Genomic DNA, 23059 nt, shown 5'->3' on the forward strand with positions numbered 1-23059 from the left:
TATTTTTTAAATCATGTAGCGAGCCATGGGCTCGCTACATGATAGCAGCTGCACAGCGGCATCCCCCCGCCCACTCCGATTGCCTTCGGCGATCAGAGTAAGCAGGAAATCCTGTTCAGAATGGGATTCCCTGCTGGGCTTCCCCGTTCTCCATGGAGATGGCGCCGGATGAAGTCACCGACGTCATGGACGGCGTGATGTCATGGACGTCGTGACGTCACCGACGTCATGGGCGTCGTGAAGTCAGAGGGAGTCCCGATCCACCCCTCAGCGCTGCCTGGCACTGATTGGCCAGGCTGTGCAAGGGGTCGGGGAGGGGGGGCTGCGCGGCACGGCGGGTAGCGGCAAAAAAGTGAATCTTTCAACAGAGATAGAGACGGTAGTGGTCAGATGATCACCTCTTCCCTCACAGGGGAGGGCTGGTGCACCCTCCCAGCTCTCCCATGACTAATTCATGGGGCTCATGAGATGGTAAGGTTGAGCTTGGACCGCAGTCAGACCGGTCTAATATGTAAAATCTCAAGACTCAACAGGAAAAGCAACGATAGGAACCAACTAGCCAGGTACTTTCAATAGTGTTATAGCTATAAGCACGTATGTGCAATGCACAAAACTGTTCATTGCAAATTAATTTGACATTATAAAGTTTACCATTTGCCTGTAGTATTTTCAGTAGAGGCGTTACATAAATTTGAATCCCCATCCATTGTTCTCCTGCAGCACACAGTAGTGAAGAAAAAAATATAAAGACACAAGTACACTAAAGAGTCAGTTGCCTCTCTGGCTTTTGTCATGTCTGTGGTTGTAGTATAATGCCAGCCTGCGCCTGTCCAGTAGATTGGGAAAATGTATGTGTACATACATTGATGGATTGTTTTGAAGCTGGACTTCTGCCAAAGAGCAATACAATATCAATTGTATGCAGGTCCAAACAGATGATCAAATATGCTGCTTTATGTCCTGTTGTGCTGCTTGATGCAGTAGTTGCCTGTTAGATAAAATGTTGTGAAAGCCTTTGATTGTCCTCTTTTCATTCACACCCCCCACCCACCCCCATGCTTTCTACAAGCATACATCGGTGACCTGCGGCAGATTGGGACAGTTGTGCTTCTTCTAGGGACTTTTTTTTCCCACGTATGCCTTAACCTTTGTCTAAAAACAGTTTTCTAATGTTATAGGGGTCTGGATGAAGGGATTTCTTGTTCTGCTATTCACAGTGAGCACAGCAAGGGATTAAGCAAAGAACAACATGATTACAGGTATACGACTTGATTTTATTTTTGTTTTTACTTGCTTTGTTTAGCAATTAAAGTAAAGGAAAACAGAAACATAATTATCATAAGCTACAACTTCATGTATTAGAACAGTGCAGAAAGCCACTTATAGCTAATATATCTAGCTATTAATGTGTTACTCAGCTCATATAACATCAATCAACTTCATTTACAGCTCTTTCACTTTGAAATTTTATAATTCAGTTTGAAATGAGTTGGCTTAGTTCTTGAGCCTTGAGGAGGGCCACTGGAGCATTTTCGGCCACGATTTGAGTTTTTTGCACTTTTGGAGTGATTTGATTCAGGGAATGCAAGGTCCAAAATCGCATTCCCTGAAAAATGCTTTGTAAATCGCGCCCAGTTTTTAGTGGCAAAATCGCAAGCCCTTCTGATTCTGATACCCTTCAAGACTCTTCTAAGTCTATAGTAACTGGAAAGTCCAGCCATGACTCCCACACGTTTGTGAACTTATTTAGGTATCCTTTAAGTCTTATAAACCACTTTTTGGAGTGGAATGATGGTATTTACAAATGTTATCCATTGTCACATTGAGTGAGTAGGAAGTTCACAATGGTGTGTAAATGGTTCCTCATTCAAAAATATATATACAGTACAGGTCGGTGAGGGTGTCCAGCATTTGCTGGCAGAGCTTAGATACCATTGGGTAGCTCCAAATCATATGGCAGTAATCGGTCATTTTCCTAACACCTTTGATAGCTTGTAGATATAGTTACCTTTTATCCTAGTAACTTTTTTTGTGTGGCTTATATAGGCCTAACGTATATATTTCGTTGTAGACTTCTGGAGATAGTTTCCGTCTATTTTTTTTTTTGTACCTTCCTTAACCACTTCAGCTCCCCATTTTGAGCCTCAAGTCCGCGGCAGGTGCTGCAGCAGCAGGGTCATGAGGCCCATGTCTGTGCAGTCTTTGGTGGTGTGCGCGCGCGCGATTGTGCGGATGGAACCCCGCGATTGCAATGGTCCCGGCGTTAGGGGGATTGGTGGCGGGTGACAGAAGTCCCCTGAGCCACTCCATGCATGGCCGCCGAGAATGATCACTGTTTTTGTTAGAAAAACAGTGATCACTCAATTGGTGCAGCTGTACTCCCTCCCGTTCGCTTGTTTCCTCTGCCGATTGTTAGGTTAGTGAATGGGAGCTTTGTTCCCATTCATTTATCTCCCCCTCTAGGTCACCGTGATTGCTGACATTGAGATGCCTGCCTCTCTTCTGAGTAACGCAGCTATGCATTACTTCCTAATAAGCGTACTTATTGTACATTATTGAGGACATTTTGTGGCCAAATAGTTATTACACCTACATACATAAGGGAATACCTTTTTTTTATATGTATTTTGGGTTTGTGATTAGTGGTGGATGTAAAACTGAAATAATGCACCTTTTTATTTCCAAATAAAATATCGTCACCATACATTGTCCTAGTGATATAATTTAAACGTTGCAATAACCCGGAAAAGTGGGCAAATAAAATGTTGCTTTTATCCACAGTAGAACGTTTTATTTTAATACTCTAATGGCCGAAAACTGAGAAATTATTTTTTTTCTTATTATTCCCATTAAAATGCATTTAGAATAAAAGAATTCTTAGCAAAATGTACCACCCAAAGAAAGCCTAATTGGTGGTGGAAAAAACAAAGTTTAGATCATTTCGTTGTAATAAATAGACAAGACAATTAACATCTATATCGTGCTTTTCTCCTGGCGGACTTAAAGCGCCAGAGCTGCAGCCACTAGGAGACACTCTACAGGCAGTAGCAGTGTTTGGGAGACTTGCCTAAGGTCTAAGGTCTCCTACTGAATAGGTGCTGGCTTACTGAACAGGCAGAGACGAAATTCGATCCCAGGTCGCCTGTGTCAGAGGCAGAGCCCTTAACCATTACACTTTCCAGCCACACGTGCTGTAAGTCCTGTTTAAGTGATGGTTATTGGGGAATAAAAGGGAGGAGTGCTGAATTGTGAAAATTCCTCACGTCCATACAGTGAAAATCAGGGGGCTGAAATGGTTAATACTTAGTCCATTTCATTTATTTCTACATACTGTATAATCGGCTTTAGCGGCTCAACTCTGCTTCACTACCAGAGCTTCCTGAGTGATGCAGTGCATAGCTGAATTTACTAGTAGTCATCCCCCAACATAAAATACAAGTCTCTCTCTCTTTACGTAACTAGCAAACCCCAGGTGTAAAAATCCCCAATTCCCCCATTGTAAAAAAATCTGTTTCCTCTGCATGGTTTGGGACAAGAAGGGCCCATGACTGAATATGCGCTGAGTGTGTATGCGTTCATAAACCACGCTTGCTCAGTTACAAGAATTGTTCATGTGCACTATTGAGCTGCAAATTCCCAGTGGACAGCACCTATGTTAGGATTGAGTGTGGTAAAACTAGGAACGGAAGGGACATCGGTAGCAGCAAAGGGTGCAAAGTAGTTACTAAGCATTCTAGAAGCACCCATCATTCTTTTGTTTTATAAGTTAGATCCACTTCAGGTTTGCTTTAGCATGCCCCCATATACAGGTCCTTCTAAAAAATGTTTTAGAAAAAATTAGCATATTGTGATAAAGTTCATTATTTTCTGTAATGTACTGATAAACATTAGACTTTCATATATTTTAGATTCATTACACACAACTGAAGTAGTTCAAGCTTTTTATTGTTTTAATATTGATGATTTTGGCATACAGCTCATGAAAACCCACAATTCCTATCTCAAAAAATTAGCATATCATGAAAAGGTTCTCTAAGCGAGCTATTAATCTAATCATCTGAATCAACTAATTAACCCTAAACACCTGCAAAAGATTCCTGAGGCTTTTAAAAACTCCCGCCTGTTTCATTACTCAAAACCGCAATCATGGGTAAGACTGCCGACCTGACTGCTGTCCAGAAGGCCATCATTGACACCCTCAAGCAAGAGGGTAAGACACAGAAAGAAATTTCTGAACTAATAGGCTGTTCCCAGAGTGCTGTATCAAGGCACCTCAGTGGGAAGTCTGTGGGAAGGAAAAAGCCTGAGGAAGTTTGTGGAGAAGGACCGATTCCAGACCTTGGGGGACCTGCGGAAGCAGTGGACTGAGTCTGGAGTAGAAACATCCAGAGCCACCGTGTACAGGCGTGTGGAGGAAATGGGCTACAGGTGCCGCATTCCCCAGGTCAAGCCACTTTTTAACCATAAACAGCGGCAGAAGCGCCCGACCTGGGCTACAGAGAAGCAGCACTGAACTGTTGCTCAGTGGTCCAAAGTACTTTTTTCGGATGAAAGCGACTTTTGCATGTCATTCGGAAATCAGGGTGCCATAGTCTGGAGGAAGACTGGGGAGAGGGAAATACCAAATTGCCTGAAGTCCAGTGTCAAGTACCCACAGCAGTCAGTGATGGTCTGGGGTGCCATGTCACCTGCCGGTGTTGGTCCACTGTGTTTTGTCAATGCAGCTAGCTATCAGGAGATTTTGGAACACTTCATGCTTCCATCTGCTGAAAAGCTTAATGAAGATGATTTCATTTTTCAGCATGACCTGGCACCTGCTCACAGTGCCAAAACCACTGGTAAATGGTTTACTGACCATGGTATTACTGTGCTCAATTGGCCTGCCAACTCTCCTGACCTGAACCCCATAGAGAATCTTTGGGATATTGTGAAGAGAAAGTTGAGAGTCGCAAGAACCAACACTCTGGATGAGCTTAAGGCCGCTATCGAAGCACCCTGGGCCTCCATAACACCTGAGCAGTGCCACAGGCTGATTGCCTCCATGCCACGCCGCATTGAAGCAGTCATTTCTGCAAAAGGATTCCTGACCAAGTATTGAGTGCATATCTGAACATAATTATTTGAAGGTTGACTTTTTTGTTTTTTTTGTGTCTCGCACATAATAAATACCTAAGCTCTGTCCCCTCCCCATTTCATATTTTTTTTTTTACAAAGTCTATATTGTATAGCTCCGTACATAGAACAATTGACACCTCTCTATGGCTATAGTTGCATATGGCCCATCAATCTCGTGGTGAACCAGAACTCCTAGGAGTGTGTATGGCTAAAAGGACTTAAGTCTAATGTCTCGCCTAGAAATGCGTAATATGCTAATAATTTCAAGTTACTGCACATTTTATGCTAATTTTGTGAAAATTATGTAGTCCGGAATTGGACCAACCTAAATCGGCTGCTGTTTCATTTGATTAGTTCATTTCCAAGCTGCATTAAGTTGCGTAAAAGTAACAATTTGCACCAACTCAATTATTAGTATCCCTAAATGTGCATACACATATCTAATTTCCATTGGCCGATCACTGACCAATTTTACCATCTGCATGTAGCATGAGGACCAACAGGCTTTAAATACTATGAACAGATTGTGTGGTAAGCTGTCATACTACATAGAAGTGATAAAATTGGCAAATGATTGACCAATCAAAATTAAATGTGTGTACTAGGCTTTAGTCCCACTTTAGTCATACAGAATTTCATACACAAATATTGCTCAACCCAATCTTTTATGACTGCTTACTTGAGATCATTATATAAATGCTAATCTTACGTTTTCTGAAGTAATGACTATAGGACATTTTTATTTTTTAATGTATTTTTATTTAAATTTGTAGCCACTAGATGGCCCTACACATTATCCTGTGTTACCAGGAAGTGTTTGATCACTTTTTTTTACTCTACTGTTTACTTTCATTTTAATGAATGTTCATGGCTTCTGATGTCATGTTCATTTATACACAAGCACTTTGGTTCAGGGAACGCATGTTCCCGTTCACCAATCGCCTATGAGTAGGTCCCCGCCATGAACGAGTGGTGGGAGCTCGCAACCACCCGCTGTTGATAGGATGTGACTGTACGTCCTGTTTGAGCAAGTGAGGCACAAACTGGACATGTACAGTATATACATCCAGTTTGTGTTAAAGGGAAGGCTCAGGCACAGGCAAAAAAAAAATAAAAATCCAAATCCACTTACCTGGGGCTTCCTCCAGCCCGTGGCAGGCAGGAGGTGCCCTCGGCGCCGCTCCGCAGGCTCCCGGTGGTCTCCGGTGGCCAGGTCGGGCTTCTTCTGCGCTCCAATCTGCGTTTCACGCGGGCGCGATGACGTCATCGGACGTCCTCCGGGCTGTACTGCGCAGGCTCAGAACTACTGAGCCTGCGCAGTATAGCCCAGAGGACGTCCGATGACGTCATAGCGCCCGTGTGAAACGCAGATTGGAGCGCAGAAGAAGCCCGACCTGGCCGCCGGCCTGTCCAGGTCGGGTCGGCCACCGGGAGCCTGCTGAGCGGCGCCGAGGGCACCTCTTGCCTGCCACAGGCTGGAGGAAGCCCCAGGTAAGTGGATTTGGATTTTTATTTTTTTTATGCCTGTGCCTGAACCTTCCCTTTAAGTGGTTATGGTAGGAATGCAGGTAGTTTTTTGTTTTAGACAAAGTTTGAAAGTCTGTGGGCCATATGCAATTCACTTTTTCACCTTAGTTTTCTCCTAGGAGATAATGGGCCTGATTCACAAAGCGGTGCTAACAGTTAGCACGCTAGTGAAAAGCCCTTTATCACGCCTAAACTCTGTTTAGGCATGATAAGTTTAGGTGTGAAAAGTTTAGGCATGATAAGTTTTTAGGCGTGATAAGTTTAAGCACCAACTGGGTTAGCACCGCAGTGCACAGCTGATCAAAAGTTTTGCGCTAGCAAAGTCTGGTGCACTGTGCATAGAGTTTAATGGCGCTGCTTTGCGTGCGGGACTTTGCGCACTATCTAAACTTATCATGCCTAAACTTATCATGCCTAAACTTATCATGCCTAAACTTATCATGCCTAAACTTATCATGCCTAAACTTATCATGCCTAAACTGAGTTTAGGCATGATAAAAATGGTTATCACGCCTAAAGTCTTTAACTGGGTTATCACCGCTTTGTGAATCGAGCCCAATTATTCATCTTCAAATTAAAATACCTTTCCAGCATTTTTCAACAAAAAAATTGCCAAAAAGTAAGTGAAAAAGGACTAATAAAATTATTTTGAACATTTGTGTGCTTTTTGATGGCTTAAAGGGCATTTTATTGACTAATGTAAAAATATCACCTAGGAGAAAACTCATGAGAAAAAGTTAATTAGTTGTTTTGGTCAGCGATTAAGATTTCAGTTTTACTTTTAAATGTATCACCGCTGTTGCAACAATTGTCATACATTCTGAGATTAAACCTTTTTTTTTTTTTTTTTTCTTTCCATTTTAGAAAACTCTTTTATGGAATAAATGAAATTAATGTTAAAGTGCCTTCTCTTTTTAAACTTCTGATTAAGGAGGTAAGATTTGAGACCTACTATTGGTAGTATAGACCGGAGCCCTAACCATAACCCCTTCCCTGCCTGGTACACACATTCAGGCTGGTACACACATTCAGTTTTGATTGAACAATTTTACCACCTCCAATATGAGCGCTTACCTACACAATCTGTTCATAGTATTCAAAATCTATTGGCTTTCATACTACATGGAGTTGGTACAATTGGCCATGCAAAATTGGATTTTGTACCAGATTGTAGGCTACACTCACACTGACATGTTGCGTCAAACAATATAATCACATATCAAGCACAATGTAATTGTATGTTCACAGCAGCACATTAGCAATATGGTGCAAACTGAATCCATTGGGCAGCACAGGGAAAAGCAAGAACCCTATTAAAGTTGACCCTCCACCATGTAGTCTGGAAAAAAAATGGCCCTCCATGCCAGTGAAGTTGGACAGCACTGCATTGGAATATTGCAAGGCATGCTGTGCAGTACATTGTGTGTGTTTTACAGTTGCTGTGAGGCAAACTTTTCATGAACTGTATGCTTCACTGCATGTACAATGTGACACTTTGCCTTCATTGCATTGTGATCCTGTTTTTACAGGGTACAAAACACCCCTCAGTGTGAAGTCTAGTCTTACTGAATCCCTTCCTCAATATTTTACCGCAGACTGGCCCTGTAAATGGTACCTGAACTACCTCTATCTCCTGATCCAAGCCCTTTCCTTATTTGTCGCTTCCCCTAGCTTATAAACCCAACCTAACCCTATCCTACCCATGAGACATTTCTGGGGCCCAACTTTGTCTCCCTAAAAACCCAGACAATGATTTTAAATCTTTAGTGTACCCGAGGCAAATAAAAGCTGCATACTTTGCTTGGTAGAGAGAAAGTCTTGAGGTGGACATGTGAAGCCCTCTTTATAGATAAGTAGCCAACTTGGGTTCACTTTAATGGTGCCCATACATGGGACAATAAAAACGTTGATTGCCACGTTTATAAAAATCCGATCTGATATGTTGGAAAACATCTTTATCTGATATGTTGGAAAACATCTTTATAATCTAACATAATTATCTAATTGAAAAAAATAAGAAATTGTACCATGTATTGGACATAAGATTAAAGGGTAGGTTCAGGGAGGGTGCCTAAAAAATAAAAATCAATTTTGACTTATCTGGGGCTTCCTCCAGCCCGTGGCAGGCAGGAGGTGCCCTCGCCGCCGCTCCCGGTGGCCGACCCGACCTGGCCAGGCCGGCTGCCAGGTCGGGCTCTTCTGCGCTCCAAGGCCCAGCACTTCTGCGTCCCACGCCGGCGCGCTGACGTCATCGGACGTCCGCCGGGCTGTACTGCGCAGGCGCAGTAGTTCTGCGCCTGCGCAGTACAGCCCGGCGGACGTCTGATGACGTCAGCGCGACCGCGTGGGACGCAGAAGTGCCGGGCCTTGGAGCGCAGAAGAGCCCGACCTGGCAGCCGGCCTGGCCAGGTCGGGTCGGCCACCGGAGACCATCGGGAGCATGCGGAGCAGCGGCGAGGGCACCTCCTGCCTGCCAGGGGCTGGAGGAAGCCCCAGGTAAGTGGAAATTGATTTTTATTTTTTAGGCACCCTCCCTGAACCTTCCCTTTAAGATTTCAATAATTGCCAATCAGCATGAATACTATGGTTGTCTATATGCATATGTACTTTGGTTGTCTATATACTGTACATATAAATGTGTAAACCTTGACGCTAACTCGTGTCTCATTTTGTACCTACAGGTTCTCAATCCTTTTTACATTTTTCAACTGTTCAGTGTTATTTTGTGGAGCACAGATGAATATTACTTCTATGCAGCAGCCATTGTCCTAATGTCTGTAATATCCATTATCAGCTCTCTGTATACCATTAAAAAGGTAAAATGTAGTCCCACTTTTGCACAGTTATAATGCTTCTACCATCATAGTTCTTTATTCATAAGGTGCTACTGTATTACTGAGCATTGTACATTATATGTGGAGACTCTTGATCACGAAAAGCTTAGTCTGTGACTTTAAAATGGGGGTTTGACCAGAACTCATTGTTATACCGGTTGTTTGGTTTTAACCACTTGCCGACCGCCCACAGCCCATGGGCGGCGGCAAAGTGGACGCCTAAAGGACCGCAATACGCCTTCAGGCGGCGCGTCCTTTAGGCATGCCGGGGGAGCGATCGCGTCATTGATGACGCGCGCTTCCCCCGGCAACTGGCTCCGCCCACCCGCCGTAACATCCCGCCGGCCATACGGAAGTGCCGGCGGGATGTTAACCCCGCGATCGCCGCTACAAAGTGTATAATACACTTTGTAATGTATACAAAGTGTATTATACAGGCTGCCTCCTGCCCTGGTGATCCCAGTGTCCGAGGGACCACCAGGGCAGGCTGCAGCCACCCTAGTCTGCACCCAAACACACTGATCTGCCCCCCCCCGCCCACTGATCGCCCACAGCACCCCTCAGACCCCCCCCTGCCCACCCCCCAGACCCCTGTTTGCACCCAATCACCCCCCTAATAACCCATCAATCACTCCCTGTCACTATCTGTCAACGCTATTTTTTTTTATCCCCCCCCCCCCCCTGCCCCCTGCCCCCTCCTGATCACCCCCTCACCCCTCAGATTCTCCCCAGACCCCCCCTCAGACCCCCCCCCCCTGTGTACTGTATGCATCTATCTTCCCTGATAACCTGTCAATCACCCATCAATCACCCATCAATCACCCCCTGTCACTGCCACCCAACAATCAGCCCCTAACCTGCCCCTTGCGGGCAATCTGATCACCCACCCACACCAATAGATCGCCCGCAGATCCGACATCAGATCACCTCCCAAATCCATTGTTTACATCTATTCTCTCCTCTAAACACCCACTAATTACCCATCAATCACCCATCAATCACCCCCTATCACCACCTGTCACTTTTACCTATCAGATCAGACCCTAATCTGCCCCTTGCGGGCACCCAATCACCCGCCAACACGCTCAGATTGCCCTCTGACCCCCCCTTATCAATTCGCCAGTGCATTAATTACATCTGTTCTTCCCTGTAATAACCAACTGATCACCTGTCAATCACCTGCCAATCACCTATCACCCATCAATCACCCCCTGTCACTACCACCCAACAATCAGCCCCTAACCCGCCCTTGCGGGCAAACTGATCACCCACCCACACCAATAGATCGCCCGCAGATCCGACATCAGATCACCACCCAAGCGCAGTGTTTCCATCTATTCTCTCCTCTAAACACCCACTAATTACCCATCAATCACCCCCTATCACCACCTGTCACTGTTACCCATCAGATCAGACCCTAATCTGCCCCTTGCGGGCACCCAATCACCCGCCTACACGCTCAGATTGCCCTCAGACCCCCCCTTATCAATTCGCCAGGGCATTATTTACATCTGTCCTTCCCTGTAATAACCCACTGATCACCTGTCAATCACCTGTCAATCACCCATCAATCACCCCCTGTCACTGCCACCCATCAATCACCCGCTGTCACTGCCACCCATCAATCAGCCCCTAACCTGCCCCTTGCGGGCAATCTGATCACCCACCCACACCAATAGATCGCCCGCAGATCCGACGTCCGATCACCTCCCAAGTGCAGTGTTCACATCTGTTCTCTACCCTAAACACCCACTAATTACCCATCAATCACCCCCTGTCACTGCTACCTATCAGATTAGACCCCTATCTGCCCCTAGGGCACTCAATCACCCGCCCACACCCTCAGAATGCCCTCAGACCCCAGCCCTGATCACCTCGCCAGTGCATTGCTTGCATCTATTCCCCCCTCTAATCACACCTTGAGACACCCATCAATCACCTCCTGTCACCCCCTAGCACACCTACCCATCAGATCAGGCCCTAATTTGCCCCGTGTGGGCTCCTGATCACTCGACCAAACCCTCAGATCCCCCTCAGACCCCCTTCCGATCACCTCCCCAGTGCATTGATTGCATCTATTTTCCCCTCTAACCACCCCCTGAGACACCCATCAATCACCTCCTGTCACCCCCCTAGCACTCCTATCCATCAGATCAGGCCCAATACAACCTGTCATCTAAAAGGCCACCCTGCTTATGACCGGTTCCACAAAATTCGCCCCCTCATAGACCACCTGTCATCAAAATTTGCAGATGCTTATACCCCTGAACAGTCATTTTGAGACATTTGGTTTCCAGACTACTCACGGTTTTGGGCCCGTAAAATGCCAGGGCGGTATAGGAACCCCACAAGTGACACCATTTTAGAAAAAAAGACACCCCAAGGTATTCTGTTAGGTGTATGACGAGTTCATAGAAGATTTTATTTTTTGTCAAAAGTTAGCGGAAATTGATTTTTATTGGTTTTTTTTCACAAAGTGTCATTTTTCACTAACTTGTGACAAAAAATAAAATCTTCTATGAACTCGCCATACACCTAACGGAATACCTTGGGGTGTCTTCTTTCTAAAATGGGGTCACTTGTGGGGTTCCTATACTGCCCTGGCATTTTAGGGGCCCTAAACCGCGAGGAGTAGTCTAGAAAACAAATGCCTCAAAATTACCCGTGAATAGGACGTTGGGCCCCTTAGCGCACCTAGGCTGCAAAAAAGTGTCACATGTGGTACCGCCGTACTCAGGAAAAGTAGTATAATGTGTTTTGGGGTGTATTTTTACACATACCCATGCTGGGTGGGAGAAATTTCTATGTAAATGGTCAATTGTGTGTAAAACAAATCAAACAATTGTCATTTACAGAGATATTTCTCCCACTTAGCATGGGTATGTGTAAAAATACACCCCAAAACACATTATACTACTTCTCCTGAGTACGGCGGTACCACATGTGTGGCACTTTTTTACACCCTAAGTACGCTAAGGGGCCCAAAGTCCAATGAGTACCTTTAGGATTTCACAGGTCATTTGGTTTCAAGACTACTCCTCACGGTTTAGGGCCCCTAAAATGCCAGGGCAGTATAGGAACCCCACAAATGACCCCATTCTAGAAAGAAGACACCCAAAGGTATTCCGTTAGGAGTATGGTGAGTTCATAGAAGATTTTATTTTTTGTCAAAAGTTAGCGGAAAATTGATTTTTATTGTTTTTTTTCACAAAGTGTCATTTTCCACTAACTTTTGACAATAAATAAAATCTTCTATGAACTCACCATACTCCTAACGGAATACCTTGGGGTGTCTTCTTTCTAAAATGGGGTCATTTGTGGGGTTCCTATACTGAACTGGCATTTTAGGGGCCCTAAACCGTGAGGAGTAGTCTGGAAATCAAATTCAGCAAAATGACCTGTGAAATCCTAAAGGTACTTTAGCGCAGTTAGGGTGCAAAAAAGTGCCACACATGTGGTATTGCCATACTCGGGAGAAGTAGTACAATGTGTTTTGGGGTGTATTTTTACACATACCCATGCTGGGTGGGAGAAATACCTCTGTAAATGACAATCTTTTGATTTTTTTACACACAATTGTCCATTTACAGAGTTATTTCTCCCGAGTACGGCGATACCACATGTGTGGCACTTTTTTGCACCCTAACTGCGCTAAAGGGCCCAAAGTCCAATGAGTACCTTTAGGATTTCACAGGTCATTTTGCGGAATTTGATTTCCAGACTACTCCTCACGGTTTAGGGCCCCTAAAATGCCAGGGCAGTATAGGAACCCCACAAATGACCCCATTTTAGAAAGAAGACACCCCAAGGTATTCCATTAGTAGTATGGTGAGTTTATAGAAGATTTTATTTTTTGTCACAAGTTAGTGGAAAATGACACTTTGTGAAAAAAACAATAAAAATCAATTTTCCGCTAACTTTTGACAAAAAATAAAATCTTCTATGAACTCACCATACTCCTAACGGAATACCTTGGGGTGTCTTCTTTCTAAAATGGGGTCATTTGTGGGGTTCCTATACTGCCCTGGCATTTTAGGGGCCCTAAACCGTGAGGAGTAGTCTGGAAATCAAATTCCGCAAAATGACTTGTGAAATCCTAAAGGTACTCATTGGACTTTGGGCCCTTTAGCGCAGTTAGGGTGCAAAAAAGTGCCACACATGTGGTATCGCCGTACTCGGGAGAAGTAGTACAATGTGTTTTGGGGTGTATTTTTACACATACCCATGCTGGGTGGGAGAAATAACTCTGTAAATGGACAATTGTGTGTAAAAAAAAATGAAAAAATTGTCATTTACAGAGATATTTCTCCCACCCAGCATGGGTATGTGTAAAAATACACCCCAAAACACATTCTACTACTTCTCTTGAGTACGGCAATACCACATGTGTGGCACTTTTTTGCAGCCTAACTGCGCTAAGGGGCCCAAAGTCCAATGAGCACCTTTAGGCTTTACAGGGGTGCTTACAAATTAGCACCCCCCAAAATGCGAGGACAGTAAACACACCCCACAAATGACCCCATTTTGGAAAGTAGACACTTCAAGGTATTCAGAGAGGGGCATGGTGAGTCCGTGGCAGATTTCATTTTTTTTGTCGCAAGTTAGAAGAAATGGATTCTTTTTTTTTTTTCTTTTTTTTTGTCACAAAGTGTCATTTTCCGCTTACTTGTGACAAAAAATAATATCTTCTATGAACTCACTATGCCTCTCAGTGAATACTTTGGGATGTCTTCTTTCCAAAAAGGGGTCATTTGGGGGGTATTTATACTATCCTGGAATTCTAGCCCCTCATGAAACATGACAGGGGGTCAGAAAAGTCATAGATGCTTGAAAATGGCAAAATTCACTTTTTGCACCATAGTTTGTAAACGCTATAACTTTTACCCAAACCAATAAATATACACTGAATGGTTTTTTTTTTATCAAAAACATGTTTGTCCACATTTTTCGCGCTGCATGTATACAGAAATTTTACTTTATTTGAAAATTGTCAGCACAGAAAGTTAAAAAAATCATTTTTTTGCCAAAATTCATGTCTTTTTTGATGAATATAATAAAAAGTAAAAATCGCAGGAGCAATCAAATAGCACCAAAAGAAAGCTTTATTAGTGACAAGAAAAGGAGCCAAAATTCATTTAGGTGGTAGGTTGTATGAGCGAGCAATAAACCGTGAAAGCTGCAGTGGTCTGAATGGAAAAAAAGTGGCCGGTCCTTAAGGGGTAGAAAGACTGTGGTCCTCAAGTGGTTAATTAAAATGTAAAATCTTGCTTTTGAGCTATTAAAGGCCAGAGTTGCTTTTAAACCTGAAACTAGTAACTTTATCTTGCCATTTGTAGTTCAGTCTTGCTTCTCTGAGATTTCTGAAAATCCTTGTTGGCATAATGCAGTCTGTGGGAAAGGGAGTAATTGGACAAGGTTGGAAGTTGGTGCTTATTTTTTTTTCCCCACAATGCTATGATCAGCTTGGAAAATTCATTGGATCTAAACCTTCTGTGCAGCTATTAGGCCACGTGGGCCATATGCAATTCACCTTTTCACCTGAGTTTTCTCCTAGGCGAAGTTTTCAAACTTGTCAATAAAATGCCTTTTTAACCGCTTACAGACAGTGGTGATTGAAATCTATGCCCTGTTTTGATCCCCTAATACGTAAGGGGCATAGATTTCACTTCACCACTGCGTGTTCTCCATGCTTCCACCGCTCCCGATTATTTCGACAGTCTCCCCGCCGCAGCTCATTCATCCTGCGTCTCTGACATCAGCGCCCTGTGAGCAGGTCAGGAGCCGCTTTCAATGAAAGTGGCTCCTGACTGGCTCTCAGAGCTCTGCCGTCATAAGTGACTGCAGAGTCGGTGGCCTGAGGGTCCCAGCATGCGGTGGGTATGTGCGGTGATTCGCCGGTACCCGGCGGTTTCTTGTGCCAGTGGTCTCTGGACTTTAAGGGGGAAGAGACCGCTAGTACTTAAGTGGTTAAACCACCAGCAAGCAAACATATACTCAAAATAATTTTGACAGCATTTTTTCACTTTCTTTTTGGAACTTTTTCCATTACAAATTGCTAAAAAGTTATAATTCAAAGATGCAACATTTTCTCCTAGGAGAAAAGTCAGGAGAGAAAGTGAATTGCATATGGCCCCGGATGTCTTGTGTGGTCACCCTGCAATATCCATGGCTAATTTTAGAGTCTTCATCTACAATAGCAATGGGGTGCTACAGCTTTTTAGACAGAGATTAAAGGAAAACTGAAGAGAGATATGGGGCCTGTCATAATTATTTCCTTTTAGGGAGTACCAGTTGCTTGGCTATCCTACTGATCCTATGCCTCTAATGCTTTTAGCCATAGACTCAGAACAAGCATATGCAGACCAGGTGTTTCTGACATTGTCAGATCTGCTGCATGCTTGTTTCTGGTGTGATTCAGACACTAATGTAGCCAAACAGATCAACAGGGCTGCCAGGGAACTGGTATTGTTTAAAAGGAAATAAATATACCAGCCTCCATATTCTTCTCATGACAGCTGTCCTTTAGAGTGTGCCAGAGCTGAATTAAATTAAAAGTTTTATACATACCTGGGGCTTCCTCCAGCCCCATCTGCACGGATTGCTCCCACACTGCCATCCTCAGTCTTTTCCCTCTTCGGTACCAAGTCCCATCACTTCTGTCAGCTGCGGCCAGTCTGACGTAAGAGAAGTGTGCTCTTTGCGTATCTCTCCAGCAGCCGCTGGAGAGATACGTAGAGGGCGCACCTGTCTTGCGCAGACTGGGAGCAACTGGCTGAAGTAACAAGATCCAGTACCAATGAGGGAGAAGACTGAGGACGTCAGCGTGCGAGCGATAAGTGCAGATGGGGCTGGAGGAAGCCCTAGGTACGTATAAAACGTTTAATTTAATCCTGCTCTGGTTTCCTTTAAAGCTTCAATAGAATATTTCTGGATCATATGTGTCTTGGGAAAAAACAATTAGGGCTTGGTAATAATGGTTTTCCTTCATAAGGCTACCTTTTAGGCCTCTTTCCCAGTGGGACGTTGCGTTTAATGCGACGTTAGTCGCACAACGTGCCCCTAACGCAGCACATCTAGGTTATGCAATTGGACATTATTTTGCCCTGCGTTGTCTCTTGGTGCGCCGTTTTCGTTGCATAGTGATGGAACGAAAGCGGCACATACGTTACATTTAAAAATAAAAAAAATTACTGAGCATGTGCAACACACAGCGCAGCAAATTTATTGCTAAACGCACAGCATGCAACACTTTCTAACTATTGCTACATGTTACACACAACGCAACGTGTGCACTGTGAGTGTCGCACAGACTTTGTATTGCTGTGCGTTAGTCTACGTTATAATTGTTTATAACGTGCGACTTTTAACGTCCCACTGTGAAAGAGGCCTAAAATTGTTTTGCTCCGGGATAGATTTCTCAATTAAAATGAAACTAAGGCACATAAGTTAAGATTAGCATTAGTTATGTACAGAAGAAAGCAGCTACTGTACATTCTCGAGTATAAGTCTAGAAATGTAGTTCTGTTTCACTTCATAAAAGTATAGTTGTCAACTTATACACAAGTCATGAGCAACACTGAGCACACTGAGTTATGTGTGTACTAATAGTGACATTCCCATTTGCAGCAATTTACCCTGTGGTAAGTGACACTTTGAGGAAAGGAAATGCCAAGAGAAAACAGGTCTGAAAGTCTTGGCCACAAGAAAAGGGACAAGGGGAAATACTGGGCTGCATAAAAGGGGGCCTGAAGGAAGTATTGGCTGCACTTAAAGAGGAGTTGTCAGCCATACTATCTCAGAAAAAAAAACATATATATATGTATGTGTATATATGGATGGATGGATGGATAGAGATATAGAGAGAGATAGATATAGATAGGTATAGATATTATTATTATTATTATTTAGTATTTATATAGCGCCTACATATTACGCAGCGCTGTACAGTGTATATATATATATATATATATATATATATATATCTATCTTGTCACTAACTGTCCCTCAAAGGAGCTCACAATCTAATCCCTACCATTGCCATATTATGTAGTGTAAGTACTGTAGTCTAGGGCCAATTTTTTAGGGGGAGCCAATTAACTTATCTGTATGTTTTTGGAATGTGGGAGGAAACCGAAGTGCCCGGAGGAAACCCACACAAACACGGAGAGAACATACAAACTCTTTAAAGATAGTGCCCTGGCTGGGATTCGAACCAGGGACCCAGCGCTGCAAGGCGAGAGAGCTAACCACTACGCCACCGTGCTGCCCAGATATAGAGAGAGATGGATATAGAGAGAGAGATGGATATATATAGAGAGAGATACTTGCTCTACTTAACGTGTAATGCACTGTCCACTTTTTGATTTTAGTGATCTTTCCACGGTAAAAAAAAAGAGAAAATCCTTCCTAGCATTTCCCATTTTAAGTGTGGTTATTTTGAAGTCAATACTGATGTCATTGCCTGCCCTACTCTCATCTGCCTGATTTGCCCGCCCTTCACTATAGAAAGTGCATTGTCTCAGCATGAGAAATACTGGCCAATCAGAGAGGAACAGAGGTGTGGGAAGGGAAACCGGAAGGGAAAGAGGCTGCAGCCAATTAGGCTGCATTAGTTAAGTCTGAGGGAAATAGAGAAGCAAAAAAAGGACAACCCAGCATGCCCTGCAACTTCCTTTTTGTGTACCAAATTTTGTGTGTACAAAAAAAGTCAGGTAAACTGGGGAATGATCATTTATCCACAAGAAATGTAATAGTGATTTTAACTTTTTGGATTGCCTGGTTAGCATCCTTATTACTTGTTTACCAAATAAAAATAATTGATTTTTGATTGTATGCCCGACAGTTACACTTTAAGGGACAGGAGGGGTAATGACTGCAATACTGTAAGTGCAGTCATTAACCCCTCCTAAGCCCCAAGTGCAGCCATTAACTTTGCTGGGTAGACTTATACGTGAGTCAATAAGAAATTAAAGTTTAAGAGGGTTGAATGTTGGAGTCGACTTATTCATGAGGTCGATTTGTATTTGAGTATATACGGAATTTAGGATTTCTGGCTCCTTCCGCTTTATACTGAATTCATCCAGATCGAACTAGTGTTTGTGTGGTTGCTGACTGTTTTGTGTGATAGTGTGAGACGGCTGCACAGCAGGTTAAAACAAGTTGTGAATTCTCCCTGCTCTGGTTTTAGGTGCTTACATCAGCAAAAAATATAAAGCTTAAAAAGCTGAATAGCTTTCTGCCAATTTTTATTGGTCCAAGTTCAAGCTGCATACAATTTATATGACATTTGAATATCAGGATAAATTATTTGCACCTCGTTTGTAAATGATTAGCATCTCATTGATCATCTCTACTTTGTATATCTTAGTCTAATCTTGCTGGGTTGACTGCAAAGCCAGGGTGAAGTTAAATGCCTGTATCTAAGGCCTGGAACCCACTGAAAAACGCAACCGCTAGCGTTTTGTCAGAGCGGATTCATGCGCGTTTTTGGTCGTGTTTTGCAACATTGTATTTTTTTCCCCAGCGGTTGTGTAGCGTTTTGCGTTTTTATCCTGATTGGTCCTGTGAATTATTTTTCATTTTGTTACAGTGTGCTGAACCGCAAAACGCTAGCAAAACCGCTCAGTTTAGGTTTTGCTGAGCGTTTCCGCTAGCGGGTCAATACTTTACATTGAAGCGATAACGCTCCCAAAATGCTGCACGTCCTGCGTTTGCGTTTCTGAGAAACGCAAACGCTCCTGTGGACGTTGCCCCATCCATTAACATTAGCCCAGCGTTTTGGCAAACTGCTAGCGTATCGCAGTGCTGCCAAAAGCGCTCCTGTGGGTTCCAGCCCTAACTCAGTAAAGTGGAATGAAACTCAAAAGCACATATTTTGGCCCCAAATCGCACTAATCTTCACTCGGGCATGCGTGTTGTGGCACTTGTTTTCTTGCGATTGGATAAAATTTTCGCATCGGATGGTTGATTGGGCTGCAATATTGCTAGATGTATGGCTTGTTTAACTGTGCCTTTAACATTACATTAGAGCAGTAATTTTAGGTTTTGGCATTTTTTTCCCCCTCCCCTTGTGTATAAGGTTTTAGAGCACAAATACATTGTGTTTTATACCACTTTAAAGCAAACCTGTGGGAAATAAAAATAACATCCTTGAATAGGGATAGTCAATGAGATGCAAATAAGTCCGAGATGAGGTGGAATTATGCAAATTCCTGCAGCTTGGAAATGGACTATCTAGCTAGCCTGTCAAAGTGGAGTTTGATTGGTCCATTTTCAAGCTGCGTAATCTTGCATCAACTCAGAATCATGGCATCTTGTTGATCATCTCCATCTCGATCTATCCGCTGGTGGCCAGGCCCTTTTTTTTATGACCGCGTTACCCTATGTGTGAGTGAGGATGTATCACACCTGCACAAGCATGGCCGTGCTTACACAGTAGCACAAAGCCCCTCATAAAAAAGAAACAAAATAGATTTTTCAAGGTTCAGTATGCTGATATTCCTGCATCGATTGACACTGATCCACTGATGGTCCATACTGTATGCAGTAGACCATTAACTCTTTTCAATCTTATTTTGTGATCAACGGGCAAACTGGAGATAACATTCTCCACTCACAGAATTATACGGAATTCATCCAGGTAATGTGTGTGTGTGTGTGTGTGTGTGTGTGTGTGTGTGTGTGTGTGTGTGTGTGTGTGTGTGTGTGTGTGTGTGTGTGTGTGTGTGTGTGTATATACACGTGACTACCACACTTCCTCCTTTCGGGTTGAAGGAGGAAGTGCGGTTGTCACATGACCGTGAATTGGGACGCAGCATGGGACGGATTAAAGCAGAAGGATCCTGCGTGAGTTTAAGTCCTTTATGAGAGTTTAGAGCCGATTGTGACAGTGTACGGGCCTTTAGTCCGATACTTTGATCTAAAGGAAAAGGCTGTACTGAATTTTATCTGGTAACTGCACCATCTTGTGGCCAATATAATATTGGAAAGGGTTAATGACATTCCTTATGGTACCCATACACGGTACAATAAAAATGTTAAATTTTCCAGTATTTTCGACCAAAACAATCGAATCAAAAGAAATTGGAAATTAATCCTTTTTTTTTTCGATCAAGAGAAATGAACGATTATCCCATTTTTTTTATTTTTTATTTTTTCTGTAAAAATCCGATCAGACATGTTGGAAAAATCTTTATATTCGATCTAATGGAATAATCAAACTAATTTTATCTAATCGAAAAAAATGAAATATTGTACCGTTTGGGCAACTTTAACCACTTGCCGACCGCCCACTACCAATAGGCGGCGGCAAAGTGGCACCCCCAGGACTGCGTAACGACGATCGGCGGCACCTGGGGAACTAATTAGCCAGGGATCGCGCGCAGGGATGCGTGTGCATCCGCCGGCAATAGGCTCCGCCCACCTGCAACGTCAACCCGCCGGCCATTTAGCAGCGCTGGCGGGTTGTAAAAAGCCCGATCTCGCCCAGCAAAAGTGTATAATACACTTAATAATGTATACAAAGTGTATTATACAGGCTGCCTCCTCCCCTAGTGGTCCCAGTGATCGAGGGACCACCAGGGGAGGAGGTAGCTGTGTATGTAAACACACACACAAAACTAATCCTGTGCCCCCTGATCACCCACAGCACCCCTCAGACCCCCCCCCCCCCCCCCCCACCTGATCACCGCTGATCAGATTTTTTTCTGATCACTGCTGGTCTCTACGACTTAATTGTGGCTGAGACCAACCGTTATGCCACACAATATGCAACCGCCAATCCAAGAAGCTACCATGCCCAGCCTTTTCGGTGGAAACCGCTCCAAGTTTCGGAACGTAACATTTTTTGGGGACTTCTCCTTAACATGGGTCTAGTCAAAAAGAATGTATTGCGGTCTTATTGTTCTACGCACCCAATACATCACATGCCCATGTTCTTTGCTGCCATATCCAGGTCACGATTTGAGAACATCCTGCGCTTCCTGCACTTCAGTGCCAATACAACCTGTCATCCAAGAGGCCACCCTGCTTATGACCGGTTCCACACAATTCGGCCCCTCATAGACCACCTGTCATCAAAATTTGCAGATGCTTCTACCCCTGAACAGCCATTTTGAGGCATTTGGTTTCCAGACTACTCCTCACAGTTTTGGGCCCCTGAAATGCCAGGGCATTATAGGAACCTCACAAGTGACCCTATTTTAGAAAGAAGACACCCCAAGGTATTCCGTTAGGAATATGGAGTTCATAGAAGATTTTTTTTGTCACAAGTTAGTGGAAAATGACACTTTGTGAAAAAAAACAATAAAAATCAATTTCCGCTAACTTATGACAAATAAAATCTTCTATGAACTCCATATTCCTAACGGAATACCTTGGGGTGTCTTCTTTCTAAAATGGGGTCACTTGTGGGGTTCCTAAACTGCCCTGGCATTTTAGGGGCCCTAAACCGTTAGTAATTGTCTGGAAATCAAATGCCTCAAAATGACTGTTCAGGGGTAGAAGCATCTGCAAATTTTGATGACAGGTGGTCTATGAGGGGCCGAATTGTATGACAGGTTGTATTGGCACTGAAGTGCAGGAAGCGCAGGATGTTCTCAAATGACCTTTGCAATCCTACAGGTACTCATAGGACTTTGGGCCCCTTAGCGCACCTAGGCTGCAAAAAAGTGTCACATGTGGTATCGCCGTACTCAGGAGAAGTAGTAGTAATGTGTTTTGGGGTGTATTTTTACACATACCCATGCTGGGTGGGAGAAATATCTCTGTAAATGGACAATTGTGTGTAAAACAAAATCAAAAAATTGTCATTTACAGAGATATTTTCCCACCCAGCATGGGTATGTGTGAAAATACACCCCAAAACACATTTATACTACTTCTCCTGAGTACGATGATACCACATGTGTGACACTTTTTTGCAGCCTAGGTGCGCTAAGGGGCCCAAAGTCATTTGAGCACCTTTAGGCTTTACAGGGGTGCTTACAATTTAGCCCCCAAAATGCCAGGACAGTAAACACACCCCACAAATAACCCCATTTTGGAAAGTAGACACCCCAAAGTTTTCAAAGAGGGGCATGGTGAATCCGTGGCAGATTTCATTTTTTTTTTTTTTTTTTGGTCACAATGTCATTTTCCGCTAACTTGTGACAAAAATAAAATTTTCTATGAACTCATCATGCTTCTTAGTGAATACTTTGGGATGTCTTCTTTCCAAAATGGGGGTAATTTGGGGGGTATTTATACTATGCTGGAATTCTAGCACCTCATGAAACCTGACAGGTGCTCAGAAAAGTCAGAGATGCGTCAAAATGGGAAAATTCGCTTTTTGCACCATAGTTTGTAAATGCTATAACTTTTACCCAAACAAAAAAAAAATCCAATAAGTGTCTATTGATCAAAGACATGTAGCACAATAAGTGTAGACAAAAATTTATATAGAAATTTTACTTTATTTGAAAAATGTCAGCACAGAAAGTAAAAAAAAAAATCATTTTTTTGACAAAATTCATGTCTTTTTTGATGAATATAATAAAAACTAAAAATCACAGCAGCAATCAAATGGCACCAAAAGAAAGCTGTAT

General features: G+C 43.4%; 1 protein-coding gene across 3 annotated transcripts in view; it reads left to right on the plus strand.

Moving 5' to 3' along the window:
* The window catches only part of ATP13A3 (ATPase 13A3), a 176932-nt gene that overhangs the window by 74757 nt on the left and 79116 nt on the right, over positions 1–23059 (plus strand). For all 3 annotated transcript variants that reach the window (XM_068281156.1, XM_068281159.1, XM_068281157.1), the window contains exons 6-8: positions 1179–1259; positions 7507–7576; positions 9324–9458. In XM_068281156.1, coding sequence (XP_068137257.1) covers positions 1179–1259; positions 7507–7576; positions 9324–9458 — 286 coding nt within the window. The remainder of the gene's footprint in view (positions 1–1178; positions 1260–7506; positions 7577–9323; positions 9459–23059) is intronic.

The sequence above is a fragment of the Hyperolius riggenbachi genome, chromosome 4, assembly GCF_040937935.1.
Source record: "Hyperolius riggenbachi isolate aHypRig1 chromosome 4, aHypRig1.pri, whole genome shotgun sequence".
NCBI lineage: Eukaryota > Metazoa > Chordata > Amphibia > Anura > Hyperoliidae > Hyperolius > Hyperolius riggenbachi.